General features: G+C 59.9%; 4 protein-coding genes across 4 annotated transcripts; 1 reads left to right on the forward strand and 3 right to left on the reverse strand.

Moving 5' to 3' along the window:
- Positions 1–577: 577 nt before the first annotated feature.
- BJ171DRAFT_477286 (uncharacterized protein) lies at positions 578–2,903 on the forward strand (the record flags this gene model as incomplete). Its single annotated transcript, XM_053108871.1, has 2 exons — positions 578–902; positions 1,069–2,903. 2 exons carry the CDS (start codon positions 578–580, stop codon positions 2,901–2,903), a joined length of 2,160 nt encoding a protein of 719 aa, XP_052963831.1.
- A 708-nt stretch (positions 2,904–3,611) lies between these two features.
- BJ171DRAFT_601543 (uncharacterized protein) lies at positions 3,612–8,123 on the reverse strand. The gene is made up of 3 exons (XM_053115095.1): positions 7,223–8,123; positions 6,207–7,015; positions 3,612–6,015 (listed from the first exon to the last, which is right to left on the reverse strand). The coding sequence occupies exons 1-3, from the start codon at positions 8,007–8,009 to the stop codon at positions 3,739–3,741; spliced, it is 3,873 nt and encodes a 1,290-aa protein (XP_052963832.1). The 5' UTR covers positions 8,010–8,123; the 3' UTR covers positions 3,612–3,738.
- Positions 8,124–8,811: 688 nt separating this feature from the next.
- Positions 8,812–11,209, reverse strand: BJ171DRAFT_199201 (uncharacterized protein). Its single transcript, XM_053106255.1, has 5 exons — positions 10,860–11,209; positions 10,308–10,551; positions 9,764–10,115; positions 9,160–9,671; positions 8,812–9,041 (listed from the first exon to the last, which is right to left on the reverse strand). Exons 1-5 carry the CDS (start codon positions 11,006–11,008, stop codon positions 8,922–8,924), a joined length of 1,377 nt encoding a protein of 458 aa, XP_052963833.1. The 5' UTR covers positions 11,009–11,209; the 3' UTR covers positions 8,812–8,921.
- A 927-nt stretch (positions 11,210–12,136) lies between these two features.
- BJ171DRAFT_517193 (Bestrophin, RFP-TM, chloride channel-domain-containing protein) lies at positions 12,137–14,602 on the reverse strand. Its single transcript, XM_053112110.1, has 6 exons — positions 14,154–14,602; positions 13,849–13,896; positions 13,612–13,687; positions 13,199–13,366; positions 12,681–12,948; positions 12,137–12,569 (listed from the first exon to the last, which is right to left on the reverse strand). Exons 1-6 carry the CDS (start codon positions 14,489–14,491, stop codon positions 12,256–12,258), a joined length of 1,212 nt encoding a protein of 403 aa, XP_052963834.1. The 5' UTR covers positions 14,492–14,602; the 3' UTR covers positions 12,137–12,255.
- Positions 14,603–14,687: the final 85 nt, after the last annotated feature.

Below are 14,687 nucleotides of genomic sequence, written 5' to 3' on the forward strand. Positions count from 1 at the left end.
TGTCTGTTAACATATGGACATGTTATGGACATGTTACCGCATATGTCCATAACAGATCTGTTAACACCACCTGCGTCTGTTTCAGCGCCCTTTCTCATCATCTGCGTCTGTTCAGCGCTCTTTCTCACCATCTGCAGACCCCAATTACATCTCCTTCACCTGCGATAACACAACCTTCGTCGCGCGGATACACCCGGCCGCCCTTTTCGCACCGCGGCCGCTTTGCGCGATCGCCCCTTTGTCCGCCGCCGCGGGGCCACGCCGCCCCATGAGAATCTGCTCTTCGGTCGTCTGCTCTGCTGCCGTTTTCTTCCTTCGCCTCATCTCATAGCACTTGCTTCGGCGCCCCTCCACCACCACCACCGCTGTCCGCCCGAGCCCCGTCTCTTTCCCGTTCGTCTGCTTCCCTCGTCCGCCAGTACCCATCGCCTCTGCTCGCTTTTTTACCAGGTTTGTTGCGGTCTCTCCAGCTGCCCTTTCTCTTCCTCGTCGGCTCTCTGCTTCTTAACCAACCACTCCCCTCCCGCTTCCCTGTCTGCCTCCAGCTCGTCTCCATCTCGCCTCAGTCGTCACCGCTATGGGCTTTGGACTGTTCAAGAAGAAGGACAAGGCCAAGGAGCTCGAGATCTCCGACGCCCCGCCCCGAGAGGGCAAGCCCTCCCTGCATGGCTCTCCTGCCCTGGCCTTCCGCCGGCCCGATACGCCCACTTCGCCCACGTCTCCTTCGCTGGCACAGCTGCCGCTGCCCCTCGACCTGACCAGCCACGGCAGTTCCTCAAACCCTGCCGGAGCGGATACGGGCCTGTCGCTGATGGACGACATCCTGTCGAGCTTTGACAGCATGATCGTCGCCCCTGCTCCCGTTCCTACCGCCCAGCCCGTGTCGAAATCTGCAGATCGAGGTAATACTGGCTTCTGTCTTGTGCAGTCCGGTCTGGTTGAGCGTCTCAATCGACGCAAATATCTATCGAACCCTCCCGGCATTCAAGTCCAGTGCCCGTGACTGACGTTCATGTGTCCATTTCTTTCCATGCTCCAATCGCAACCCTGCATCGCCCGACATCACAGCCCCCGTCGCCGACTCCTCGCTCAGCCAGCTCCACGACAACCCCGACTTCATCTCGCCCCAGCAAATCGCCCGCTTCCTCAGCTCCAGCAACTCCAAGCCCAGCTCCGCCGCAAAGCCTGCCGTCGACTCGTTCTCCAGCGACCGGACCGATCCTTCTCACCAAGCTCCTACCCGCAGCGCCTCCCTCAAGCGGGATGGCTCCTCGTCTGCCGGACGCAACTATGCCCCGCAAAGATCGGGCTCCAGCACCCCAGGCGCTCCCTCAGACACCCTGCGAAGGGGTGCTCCCGCTGAATCGCTGGCCCTCGCCCAGTCCGATTCCATGGGACGCCATCGACCCGGTGGCAGCGACTCCATCTCTCGGCAGCCCTCACACAACACGCTGCCCAAGCGCGCCGGCCCAGCTGCCGCTGCTTCTTCTCAGGTCCGGTCTCCTCCAGCCTCGCCCAAGCCAGCCTATGCCGCCGCTGCTTCGCCCAAGCCGGCGTCCCAGGTCCCGGCCCAGTTCAACCGTCGGGCCCGTCTCGAGGCCGAGAAGCAGGTCTCCCGCCACGGCCCGCACAGGTCGGAGAGTGACGAGTCCGACTCGGATGACCTCCGTCGCATCGTCCGCGCCAACCCCCTTCATGGTCGCAGCCAAAGCCAGAGCTCAGCCGACCCGTCTCGATCTCGCCATGGCGACTCTGGCCGCCCCAGCCATACCCTCGATCGAGTGCGCCGAGAGGATTCGCGGGAGCGTCCCAGCCGGTCGCTGCCCGACAGCAAGGCCCGCAGCATCGACGAGTGGGTCAAGTCCCAGTCCCAGTCCCAGACCCGAGCCAAGTCGAGCCCCCGGTCGTTCTCGCCTGAACACCTGAGCCTGCATCGCGCCCAGAGCTCGTCGTCCTTGTCGCGGCAGCATCCTCCGCGCATGATCTCCATCAGCCGCCCCGCCAGCTCCCAGGACAGCGATGGCGACTCGGACGACGGCTCGCAGAGCGAAGAGTCCGTCTCGAACGACCTTGTCATGAAGCAGAGCCCTCTGGGCACCGACACCGACGAGGACGAGGACATTGACGTCCCGCTGATCTACAAACTGGCCAAGTCGCAGCAGCAGCGTATCCACCAGGCCGACCACTCGGGTCCGTCGCAGCCCAGCTCCCCGACACACTCCCGCCCCAATTCGCCGCTCCCCAAGGTCTCGGCCTCAGTCTCGGTCTCGGCTCCAGTGAGTCGCAGTGCCTCGCCTGCGCCCCATGTCCGCCCGGGCAAACCCACCCCGCTGTACCCCGGCATGCCCGCCGTCCCTGCCATGCATCCCAACGGCGCGCCCATCGACGCCAACCAGATGGCTCAGTACTTTGCCACATACTACGAGCACGCCCAGGCCATGCTGGCCCAGGGCATCATGGTCCCGCCGATCCCGCCGATCCAGAAGGGTCTGTTGCCCGCGGGCGACGTCTCCGCAGTGGCTCCTGTCCAGACCAAGAGCAGCAAGTCGAGCAAGGGCGACGGCGAGCCGAGCTCGAAAAAGTCCAAGAAGAAGAAGTCGTCGTCCCACGACAACCAGGACGACAGCTCGTCGCTCGAGAAGGAGGCCAAGTCCAAGAGCAAGAAGAGCAAGGACAAGAAGGACAAAAAGTCAAAGTCGTCCAAGAAGGACAAGAGCCCCAAGAAGGAAAAGTCGAGCAAGTCCAAGGAGCAGGCCCTCGGCAGCGAGACCGAGCAGCCCGCCGACAGCGCCGTCGCCACTCCCACGGACGATGCCGAGGAATCTGCGGTCGAGCCGATGAGCGCCACCGTCGCCGAGACCGAAAGCATCCCGGCTACCGAGATTGCTGCCGCTGACGACTGAGAGCCCATCGCCTCCAGCATCGCTGGCGCCCCAAGAAACCCGGGGGAGTGCCTGACTGGTACTCCCCCAACCCGACTTCGCTGATCTATCTGGTCATGGTAATCCGTGCTGGTTTCCTCCTCTCTCTCCTTCTGGCTTTGTGTTGTGGGTGTCTGTGGGTTTGTTATTCTGGCGCGACGACGATATTTTTGCTGGGTGTTCTTGGACGATTCGATCCAACGAGCCATCAAACGGCCATATTCCGTTTCCTTCTCCCCTTCCCATTCTCCACTCATTCCTTTGTCATTTCCTGTTCTATTTCTTTCTTTTCTTTCCCCAACCTCCCTCTTTTTTGATTTCTCCCTGTCCTTGCCTGCACTGCTCTGTTCTTAGACTCTATCCTCCCGTACCCCTCTCCTCAACCTCCCACGATTACATCCATGCCACTCCATCATGTTCAGCGAATAGATCCGATCTGTTGCCTATGGTGTTTTTGCTGCTATGCCCTGCACCTTTCCCTCCTCCTCCTTCGCCCCTTTGTGCTCGCCGCCGCTGGATCCCTGATTCCGTGTCTCCCCCCTGCTTTACTGCATCTACCCGTGGCTGAGCCCCTCGCCTTGCACGTAGTAGCCCTGTTGGCTTTACATGCGAGGCAAAGGAGAAGAAACAAGAGTGCACAAGAAAGCACAAACAACGATCGAATAAAGTTAGAGCACCTCATACAGTGTTATCCAGAAATATGGCTCGTTGCACGAGAGTGTATTCGTGATTCGATCATGGTTTGTCGCTCGCCATTGTATCGAGCGACGGAAAGGAGGAGGAGAACCAAGGGCGGTCTTGTCCAAGCGCGGTCTGTTCAAGGGTCGGAAATACGAGCCAGCACCTCGGTGTCCAACGAAGCCATCGTGAGCGCCGCCACCGTGGCCTGGTCACGGATCTCGCCCTCTCGGATCAGATACCCGATTTCTCCGTAGGGCAGCCAGAGGACGCCGTTGTCCTGCTTTGCGGCCGCGGTGGCCGCAGTGGCCGTCGCTGCTCCAGCCTGGTCGTCTGTTTCGGGACGCTCGATCGCGCACACGTCGAGGGCAGCGTAGAACAGCGTCTTGGCGTCCGACACCTGGTTGTTGGTCCACAAATCGGCGCTCTCCTTGGACAGGCGTACGAGTTGTTGGCGCTCAGCACCGAGCGAGGCGCTGCGAGCAAGCTCTTGGGAGATCTGTGTCTCGACGTCACCCGAGACATCGATCTCGCCGCGCGGGCACTCGAGCGACCAGCCCTGGACGGCATAATGGTACTTGCGAACAAGCCCAATCAGCCCGTCGCCTCGGACGGCGACGATGACGGCCTGCACTCGCTCGGGAGCGTGCGCCACGACCGGCACGACGAACTCGTCGTTGTGTTCGTGGATGTTGCGGATCCGATCAAGACGGAGCGCCACACCGCCGCTGCCTTGGTTGTCGAACAGGACCTGTTGCTCAACGCACTCGACTGGCTGCGCCACTCCGGCCACCGAGAGCATTGGGTTGTCGATGCGCATCATCGGGATGAGCGAGGGAAAGTCCAGGTTGGGGATGTCGTAGAGCGGCAGGACCGGAACCGACTGGTTGATGACAAAGACAATCTTGCGGACAAGGCTCAGGTCCGGCTCCAACTTTTTCTCAAAGTTGACCCAGTCGAGGCTGAAGAGCGGACGAGCGTCGACGCGCTCGATCTTGGATTGAATGGACTCGTAGAGCCCTCTGGCGGCCTCGTGCAGGGTTGTATAGTCCATCTGTGTTCCGCGCCGCAGGCCGCCCAGATGCCGGCGGAACTCTTTGGCCTGGCGGGTCGACCGCACCTGCAGAATGTCGGCCACGCTCAGTCGCCCGAGCTCAAAGACGCGGATCGGACCAACCGAGAGATGGTCGAGGAACTGGAACGTGGTGTCGGTGCTGTTGTTGAGGGATGCTTTCAGAGTCTCGATCAGCGACAGGTCCTCTTGGTCGACGCAGAGCGTGCATGCAAATGTGATCGGCAGGTTGAGCACGTACGGCGCATCGGCAATGCGCTTCATGGTGTCGGCATAAACCCATCGCCGCTCGATAAACTTGGTTCGCACCCGCAGCAGATTCTCGCGCTCCGAGTCGCTGCATTTGGCCAACAGTGCGGCATACTTGGTCTTGAAGCCCTCGTTCGAGAGCGGGTCGATAAACAGGTTGCCAAAGTCGTAGATTTGCGAGCGCGTCAGGTATCCCTGCGACAGACACAGGCCCACAAAGGTCTTCATCGATGCAAAGATGTCGTACTGGACCGCGGCAGTCTCGATCTCAACGTCCCGTCCGCTCCGCGAGGCTGTGCCGTGGCCGTGCGACGATTCGACCGGCGTGTCGGCATGCGGCGACAGTCTGCCACTGCCGGGGTCGGGCGAGAGCGGCCTGTCCTCTGGGTGGACGCCGTGGCGCTCCAGGGTCGCTCGGGCCTCCGTGACGCCGTTGTTGATCAGGTCCTGCATTCGGCTGGCGTATGTCCCCGAGATGTCTTTGAAGTCGTACCAAAAGATCAGCTCGGGATGCGCTTGGTAGTACTCGTCGATGCGCTCGATCGCCCACTCGGGGATGATCTCGCTCAGATAGCCCGGATTGTTGACCTGACAGTCGCGGCGGTAGGTCAGCAGCGGCGTCGAGGACCCTTGAATATCGATCAGCTTGTTCGCACCGTCGATCTTGACGCTCTGGGAACGCGGCAGCATTGGGCGGATGTAGTGCAGGTACTCGTGGTTGAGCTCCTCGCCCGAGTCATTCACGAGGACCTCGAGGACAAACACGCGCGAGTTGAGCAGGAAGTTGCCGGCAATCGCCACACGGTCGCCCGTGATCAGGGCTCGGTGCAGATGGGCACGCAGAAGCAGGCGCATGGGCACACCCGACGACAGCGCCGCAACGTTGTCAAAGGCCGGCAGGAACAGGAGCGTCTCGTCCGCCAGCCCGGCGGTGCTGGGCAGCAGTTCGCCGTGCTCGGCGCCGGTCTTGGACGGATGGGCGAGATCCGCAGCTTCGGAATGGATCGCGGCGCTCTTGAGCTTGTCTTTGCGAGACTGGAGGATTTCCTCGGACAGCTTCATGCCGTGGACGTTTCCGCACAAATAGGCGACGTTCTGCGTGGGTTCCCAGGGACAGAGATCCAGGCCATTAGTATCTCTCAGAACCTGGGTGGCTTTCGTGCGGCGCTGCAGTCTCCCTGGATCAGTGCATCTTCCCATTCACGACCGACAGTCAGCAGGCAGTCACGTCCCGGACAGTAGTGTCCGGCGCAAGCCCTGTGTTTTTGCCTCGAGCTCAGACGTACCTGTGCATCCTCGAACACAATCATGGCCAGGTTGCTTTCTCCAACCGACTCAAGGACCACGCCGTAAATGATCAACAGAAAGCACGAGTCGATAAAATAGCGCGAATCCGGAAAGTTTTCCTGGCGCAGCTGGATGGCCCTGAGGATCATCTGGAGGGCCTTGGTTACATCGCCCTGCTCCAGCTGTTCGATCGTGAGCTGCGCGAGCTTGATGAGCTCGGTTTGGTTGCGCAAGAACCGCTGGATGTGCTCGTCCACGAGATTGCCCTCGATGATGGACTCGGAAACCTTGACTTGGTCAAATTCCTTGTCGAGCTTGGCCTCGGTATAGAACGAAAAGGAGGAGATGTTCTCGAGAAAGGCCAGAGCGCTGTTGGACTTTGTGAGCCCGCCGACTGCAGGGTTTGCAGCTGCCAGGATGCTCGACGGAGTGAGGCAGGCATAGAGATGGGGTGCCAGGCCCGCGAGCTTGGCGAGATCAAAGAGTACCAAGCGACTCCGCAACGGACCAATCTTTTCGGCTGCCCAGGCAGCAAGCTTGCCCGTGATGGTCTCGTTTGGGGCAAACTTGCCGTTGATCTGGCCCTGGCGAACCTGGAAGTGATCTCCAAGCTTCTTGCGGAAGGCCTCGAAGAAGGGCGGCTCGACATCCTCGCGAATGACCCAGAGGACGTCGGCGACATCAGCCTCGGAAATCATGCGGATATAGTCTGGGTACTCGGCAAGATCGGCGCCGCTGAAGCCGAGGAAGGTCATGGTGAACTTGCGCAGGAGCAGCGACAAGACACTGGTGACGTACGAGGACAGGCCTGTGGGGATGGACCAGGTACAAGGAGTTAGAGCGTGGGGGGGGGAATCCATGAAACGGACAGCGCGCGCAAAGGACAAGAGCGAACATGTGCATGTCGGAACTGGAATTGGGATTGGAGGCAGAGGTGTCCATGGTCCAACTGAGGCGACAGTGCAATCTCATTGACATTGCGGAGAGGAGAGAGAGAGCGCTTCTCGCTGCTTACCTTGGATGCGCTGCGATTCGGTGTCAATACAGGTCTGCGGCGCGTAGCAGTCGCCGTGGATCTTGAACAGGAACGACATCGAGTCGGACCCGAGCGACACCGTAAAGTATCGCATGAACAGCTGGAAGCTGTCGGGGTTCGCGACGACCAGGAGCACCCGCCGATGGCCAAAGCTCTTGCGGAGGCGCTCGAGGGCCCGCTTGTCATGGGCAAGATCGCCCGTGAGGGTGTAGACATCGCCGCCCAAGGCCCGGTAGGCAGATTCAACGGCGTCGTCAAAGTTGGTGGTCACAACCGCCGGAACAGCGCCCTCGAACAGCTCTGACGCAATCCAGGTGTGCACGGGGTTGGGCGGGGCGTCTTGAAAGACCTCGACGACCGACAGATAGTGCGAGCCCAGGCGCCGCGCCATGACCTCGGTAGCTTTGTACGGCGGCAACACCGACTCGTTCAAGCAGCCGTGAAGGCGGGTGACCAGCTCGGCGACCTTGCGCTGCTGTCGCTGCTTGGCGCGGGACTGCGAGGCCTGGGCCCGGGAGTTGCCGTTGTTGCCGCTGTTGCCGGGGTCGGAGTCTTCGGAGTTTGTGGCCTCGGCCAGGGACTGGACGACCTGCTTGATGAACGTCAGCCAGGTGGGCAGCGACGTCGGCGCAAAGATGGAGACGGCGGAGCCGAGAAAGTAGACCGGACTGGTGTTTGGGTTGGCCTTGACTGCCTCGATGGCCGCCAGCGCCGACTCTGACAGGGGCGGGGCAGTTGGCACCTTGGGCGATGGATTTGGGGACATGCTGCAAGGGCGCGAGCAAGGGATATTCCGAGGAGGGGAGTAGAGTCCAAGGCCGACGGAATGCCCAGGAGCGATGAGGGGCGAGCGGAGAGGCAGCGAGAGCAACGCTGCTGGAGAGCAATGCCTCGAGCGAGGGAGGGAGCGGCGACCAAGTAACGCTGAGCATGCGGCCAAGCCAACGAAGGAGCAACAAGGGCAATGGCTTCGTGTCTGCGACCACCCCGGCGCGCACGATGTCTGGATCGTTACGCAAACGAAGCCACAGCAGCGGCCCGAGGGACAACCTGTTCGACCCGAGTGTCATGACGCCAAGACACCACTCATCCAGATGGTGGGATGTATGCTGTTTCTCGAGCCTTCGCAAGTCGCTTGGCTCCCAAGCACTGTGAGCACGCTGTTTGGTCATGGATGTGCGTGTATTCAGGTTCCAGAAAAAAAAAACCACAGTTATGGCTCAAAACGGGGGTGTCCCATTTCATTTTGAAACGCTGTAAACTCGGAGGTCGCAGGAGGAATAATCTACAGAAAGTAGAGCCAAGCCATAGAGCAGAGTCGGCAGGAGAGATGCGCAGGGTTCGCTGAGAAGCCACACGGCCGCGATGCAGGTCGACTCCAGAATCCAGACCCGCTGTTGGGCACACGGGCGAGGGAACGAGTGCCCGGAGCAGGACGAGTGGAAGCGACAGGGACATAGAAGCTGCTCATCCTTGGCATAGAAAAAAATGAGCAATGGGACCAAGGCAGCAAGGCGAGCAAAGCAAAGCAAGGCGAGCAAAGCAAGGGCATATCAGAGAGGGTCTATGGAGCAGCAAAGAGCAGTGCATTGGCGACGAGACGAAGCTGTGGAGTCGGTGCCACGCCGAGATGGCGGCATAGTGCGGCGATACAGATGGATCAGGGAAGGCGCGCCTCTCAGAACATGAGCGACTGCTCCTCGATCTCGCCCTTGAACGACGGCGTTTGCGACCGCCCGATGGGGCCAAGGGCAGACATGGGAATCGTTCCGATCGAGTCTGTTGTCTCGTTGTGAGCCTGGTGGAGATGCAAATGCGACATGGATGTCAGTACCAAGGGCACGGCACCTACGAGCTAGGAAAATATCTGATGCAAGCGCAAGAATCCACACCATCGACAGCAGCTGGATACTCACGTGTCCCCATCCGTCGTTGAATACACTCAGGAGCGTTACGACGTCGCCGACCCGCAGATCGACTTCATCGCCACGACGGGCGAGATACGGCTTCTCAACGATCCACTTGCGCTTGAAGGTCGGTGCACTGACGGGCTGGCTGGTGACGTTGTAGAGCTCTATCTCGAGTTGCTGCTTCTGGCTGTTGACTTGCTCGATCCGCCTCCAAAATGCATTGTATCCGACATACAGAGCGATGGCGAGCAGCGCCAGCACTACGACGGCCACGGCCGACGGCACGATAATGGCGCTGACAATCTCGGTGTTCTGAGTGCTGTTGCCTTTGGCATAAGTGTTTTGTATCGCCTGGTTCCAGGCTGAGATGGCGTCGCAGCACGAGCTACGCTCATTGATGTTGATCTTTCCGGAGCAGAGATCTTCGGCTTTGTTGAGATCGCCCGAGTATTTGTTTTTGTAGTTGAAAATGACTGATCCAGTTCCCGCTGAGTTTGGCGCATAATAGTTGATGAAGCCTGTGGGCAAAGGGCATGTCCAAGGATAAGCTGTGCGCACTACGAGGGCTCTGTCGGAGTAGACCCGAGTGAAATAGTGCAGAGATGCTCACCACATGTGTCCGGATAGACCTGGCCACTCGCCCAATAGGTCGAGTACTGCGATCCCGTGCAGTTATCGAATCCAATAGCAAACAGTCCGGGGTCCGACATATTAGTGGCAATCTGGGTGAGGGAGTTGTTGTTTAGGCTGGTAATGTCGGATGCTCCGCACTGGGGAGCCATAGTGTTGATGCTGTAGGTGAGAGACGTATAGAAGAACGCCGCAGTTGTTTTGGCGCAGTTGACGTATGGATCACCGGACGGGTCTGGAGGGAGCGTGCAGAGCCCGCTGTTGTGTGTTGCCCGCACCATGTAGCGACACATTGCCTCGCGGAAGTATCGTACGTTGGAGGCAAAGAGGACCTGCGACCCAGAGACAGGTTGGTGCAGATACGACGTCAGCCATAGCCAAGCAGTCTTGATCTCCAGGAAAAGGAGCACCGTCGACTTCCGAGCGAGACGATGGAGGCTGATGTGTGTTTGGGGGGGGGCGACTTGGAGTGATGGCTGATGATCGAATGCGGTAGCATGCACCCGCGGAACCTCTCGTCTTACCGAATCATAAGTATACGGATGCTTTTGAATCGGACAGATTGACTGCAAGACCTGGTACATCACGCCGTTGGTGGCATTATTCCAGGCGCTCTGTTTATAACTCGATGATGCGGGGTTTGGGTCGTCGAAGAACACAAAGCTGCCGAGGAAGTCTGAGAGCGAATTGATGCTTCCAGCAGGGACCTGGAACAGCTGCTCGGCGACGCTGGAGTGGATCGGGAGATTGTTCATCTCTTCACAAAACCTAAAGGGCAGCAGATGGTGAGGACCATCGAGAGTGAGGGCGCATGAAACTGACAGGTGAGATTGGCGAATATGGAAGAAAGGACAGCGGTGCATGGCAGGGACAGCAAGGCATGGCAGAGACAGCAGCGCGAGATCCGGTATAGCGAGGATAGCTCGGCGATAGAAACAAAGGGAGATATAGGTGGCAGAATCCAGGTCTCCACTGAGCGACCCGGTTGCTGTCCTCGGAGGTCGCTGTCGAGGAGCTCAGATTCGGGCTGGCACGCAGCGTTATGTCGCCGTCAGGAGGGGTTCAGACATACCCACCCGTGAAAGAAGACGACATGCTGGCTCAGATAGAGGCACTTGTTAGCGGGCTGGTATTTGTAGAGTGTTTCTGGGTCGGTCGTTCCATTGTAATAAATCGGGTCGACCAGGGTCGAGCTGGCTGTCAAGTTGGTGTTGGCGTCGGTCATGGCGGCAGCGCAGGAATGGTTCAGGCGGCAGGGCGGGTGACGGGTGCCAAAGCCACTGGAGCAGGGAAGGGAGATTGAAGCAACGGTTCTGGCGGCCGACAGGCAGTCGCAGCTGTGCCGATGCAAGAAAGACGCTCGAGCAGACTCGGAGGGCAGGCACCAGCGAGGCTGGATGGGGATGGGGATGGGGATGGGGACGAGGGGAAGCGAGCAGATGCGGCAGGAGAAAAAGGCAGAAGGACGAGCCTTTGCCCAGGAGAAGCCAGGAAGCCTGAGCGGCGGAGGCGGCTGTGGCCGCTGTGGTGGCACGACTGTGGTTGTGGAGGCTGTTGCGGTTGCATTGAACAGTGAGCGGCGTCGAACAGCGTGAGTTGCATTGAACAGCGATTCCCGCTCACCGACCGCGACATCCAGCCATCCAGCGATTGGTCCAGCCGCGCCGCCGTCGCGCGCAAAGTGTTGCACAGCGAGCGCGACACGACCGTTCGGGCTGCTCAGCGACTGACTGTGTGCCCCTGCAGACGCGCCTGCGCCACAGCCTGCACGCGCCCGATCGACGCGCACTTGCTGTCGCGTGCCGGTTGGGCGCGCACCAGGGACGCCACGTCGCACCGTGCGACGCACGCCACTGTCGCTGTGTGCTTCCAAGCACCCGAGGCAGTGGCTTGCTTTGGAAGACCGCCTTTGCCGACAATGCCAGTCCTGGTGCACAGGGACATGCCGTGCCGTGACCCGCACCCTGCTGGACCAATCGCCTGTCGCTGCCCCTGCAAATTTGTGTCTCGCTGCTGCCCAGGCCGCCTTGCTGGCTGCGCGGGGCGTCCATACCACAGCCTTGTGACCGCAGTCACGGGTCAGGGTCTCGAGCCAGCCAGCACGGCTTGGTTGTCCCTCGCGCGCTGCGTGATCGGCTCTGTTCGCCGCGAGCGGCGCTGCGGTGTGACGGAGCAATGCTGATTGTGCTGACGATAGGTGGTTGTGATGTTGATAACTGGTGGCGATCGCGGTGGGAATCGGTGGCGGCTGCCCAAGCGACGGTGCCGCTGTGTCGCTGTTGGCTTTCGCGGTTGTCCTGTCGTTCCATCACGCTTCCATCACCACCGCTTCCAGCTCGCTCTCGCCGCGGGCTTTCAAGACGTGTTGCTGGATGTATTCGTCAGCACACAACAATTGCTGGGCAGGAACGGGGACGGTCCCTCGTTCCTCGGAGATACTCATTCCGCACTCGGTGTCGACATTGACAGGTATCACTTGTCTGCGGTGGCGGTGACGGACACCGTAATAGTGGCATCGCCATCCTGGCCGGCCTGAATAAGCTCGTTGCGTCGCTTGGCAATCTCGTCCTGGGCGATCGCCATCGCCACCTGGTTGAGTGTTCCCTGGGTGGCATGGGTGCTGATGTCGTCCCAAGGGCGGTGCCAGTCGTCAGGGGTGATTTTGGCAGGACGCATCATCACACGCGTGAGTTCGTCTCGGAGCTCGTCGCAGTAGTCGTCCATAGGCAAGTCGTTTTCGTCGATGCCAAAGGGGTTCTCGATCTGGCCACTGATACTCTCAATACCTACGCAACGGCAGGGGCCGAACGACATGTTCCGCGAATGGTTAGTTCGTAGCACAAGCCTCAAAGAATGGCAATCCCGGTCCGGCATTGGGACTCGCAGACGACACCTACCGAGAAGAGTGAAGCTGGCAAGAATCACGACGGGAATCGTGGTCCATCCCATGCTCGGGGCAAGCTGCAGCGGCAGCGAGATCAGATACATCGTCAGCGTCTGCTTGAGATGCACAGCGTAGATGAACGGCACCGGCGAATTGCGGACTCTCTCGAAAGAGGTAAACAGGTCCAGCATGTTCGACACGATTGAGGCCATAGAAGATTGAAGAGAAGCATCGATCTGGCCAGCGGCCTTGGCGGCGTTGATGTACGCAGAGATGTGGAACTGAGCAGGGACAGGGCCAAGGGTGAACGAGTCAATCGATGGATCGACTGGCCTTGGTCACACAGCCATGGATAGGCCGTATCTGTTGATCATGTGCAGCTCTCGATTCGAGTCGACACATCCACCAGGTGGCGGGCGGGTATACTTTGAACTTGGATTTGGGCACTCTCACAGCCAAGCCCTGCTGCGCCAAAGCTCATGCTCATGCTTATGTCCGAGTTAAAGCTGTACTCGCGGCTGCGCGACATACCGAGATCTCAATTGGGAGAACGAGCTGCTCGTTGACATCCTGTTGGGCATGGCCTTCGCTGCTGTAGCCTTCCATATGAGCCAGGTATGGGGCCACATCAACAACGTCCCATTGATATTCGCCGCGGAGGTAGTTCTTGGTGGAGGAAATGAACGCCATGACGAGGTTCTAGCAGATTTGCGTTCAGAGCCACAAGGGGAGACAGCAGTCGACAGCAAGCAACGTCAGTCGACCGTTTTGTTCGGTTCGAATCCAACAGACAGTGCAGGTCGACAAGCGCCCACACACCGCCGTCAGCCCACGTTCGCTGGAGCAAGTGGGGAGTCCAACATGCAGCATCGGTAGGGCAACAGGCGACACCGTCGAAAGAGCCGGGAACCCAGCATCATAGCCAAGTCGCAGCCGCCGCTTACCATGGCGCCTCGCTTCTGGATCTCGTCGTGCTCGTCCTTGGGCACCACGCCAAACCAGATGAGGCGAGTGAGGTTTCTGGAGCCGAGAGACAGCAGGGAGTCAATCTGGATGGCCGGTCGCTACGCAGCTAGTTCACGCTCCAAGGGACTCATTTGTGCGAGCCAGCGGGCTTGACGTCGATCGGTGATAGAGCTGGACCACAACCGCACCGCCACCATCCCCGATCGGCTGCTTACCTGGCCTGAGTCTGGAGCGATGCCCACAGGCGGCGACCCTCATAGTATCTGGGCAGACGGTCAGCGTTAGCACTGCATGACTCCACCGAGGCGATATACCCATACACACATACGCATTGCAGCATCTTGGCCCAAGCGCTCGCGCAGGCGGCAGCGACCAGGGTCGCCGGCGGAACTGGGCCAAGGAGGCAGGGCGTGGCAGAAGAGCAGCGAGAGAGTCGCTGCAGCACAGAGTCCATAGTCCAGACCACACAACAGAGCAGAGCAAGGCCAGCCGCAGATACAGGCACAGTCGGTTATGTTACCTGTCGTAGGCGGTATTGTTGCGGAAGACGAGAAGCAGGCCCATGACAATACCAAGGATGCTGATGAGCAGCGTCGAGTTGGGCAGCATATCGCGGACCCACTGCGACTCCTCGTAGATCGCAACGACGGCTGCCGAGAAGAGCGTGAAGAGGATGGTCGGCGGCAGCGTCTCGGGGACGACCGAGTTTTTGTACTTGAACATGGACTTCCAGTCAGACCACCAGTCTTGGGTGTTGGTGATGCGCTGGTGGGTCAGCGACTCTTTGCGCACCACCTGGCGGTACGAGTGTTTCTTGGTGCTGTCCATGCGACCCAGAGGAGCGAGAGAGTCGGCCATGGCTGCGAGGCGAGGGGAGGGCAAGTCCGAGCAGAGGGAGCAGGAGGGCGAGCAGCGATGGATGGGCAGGCGCTTGGCTCCCAGATGTCGAGGCAAGACAGGCAACGAAAGAGGCAAAGGCAGAGGCGACGATCCGGAGGTGGGGGGAGGCGAAGTGGAGGGCGCTGGCTGTGTGGCGCGCTGTGTCGCACAGACG

This window comes from Polychytrium aggregatum, assembly GCF_025602895.1.
Source record: "Polychytrium aggregatum strain JEL109 chromosome Unknown BJ171scaffold_37, whole genome shotgun sequence".
Classification (NCBI taxonomy): Eukaryota; Fungi; Chytridiomycota; class Chytridiomycetes; order Polychytriales; genus Polychytrium; species Polychytrium aggregatum.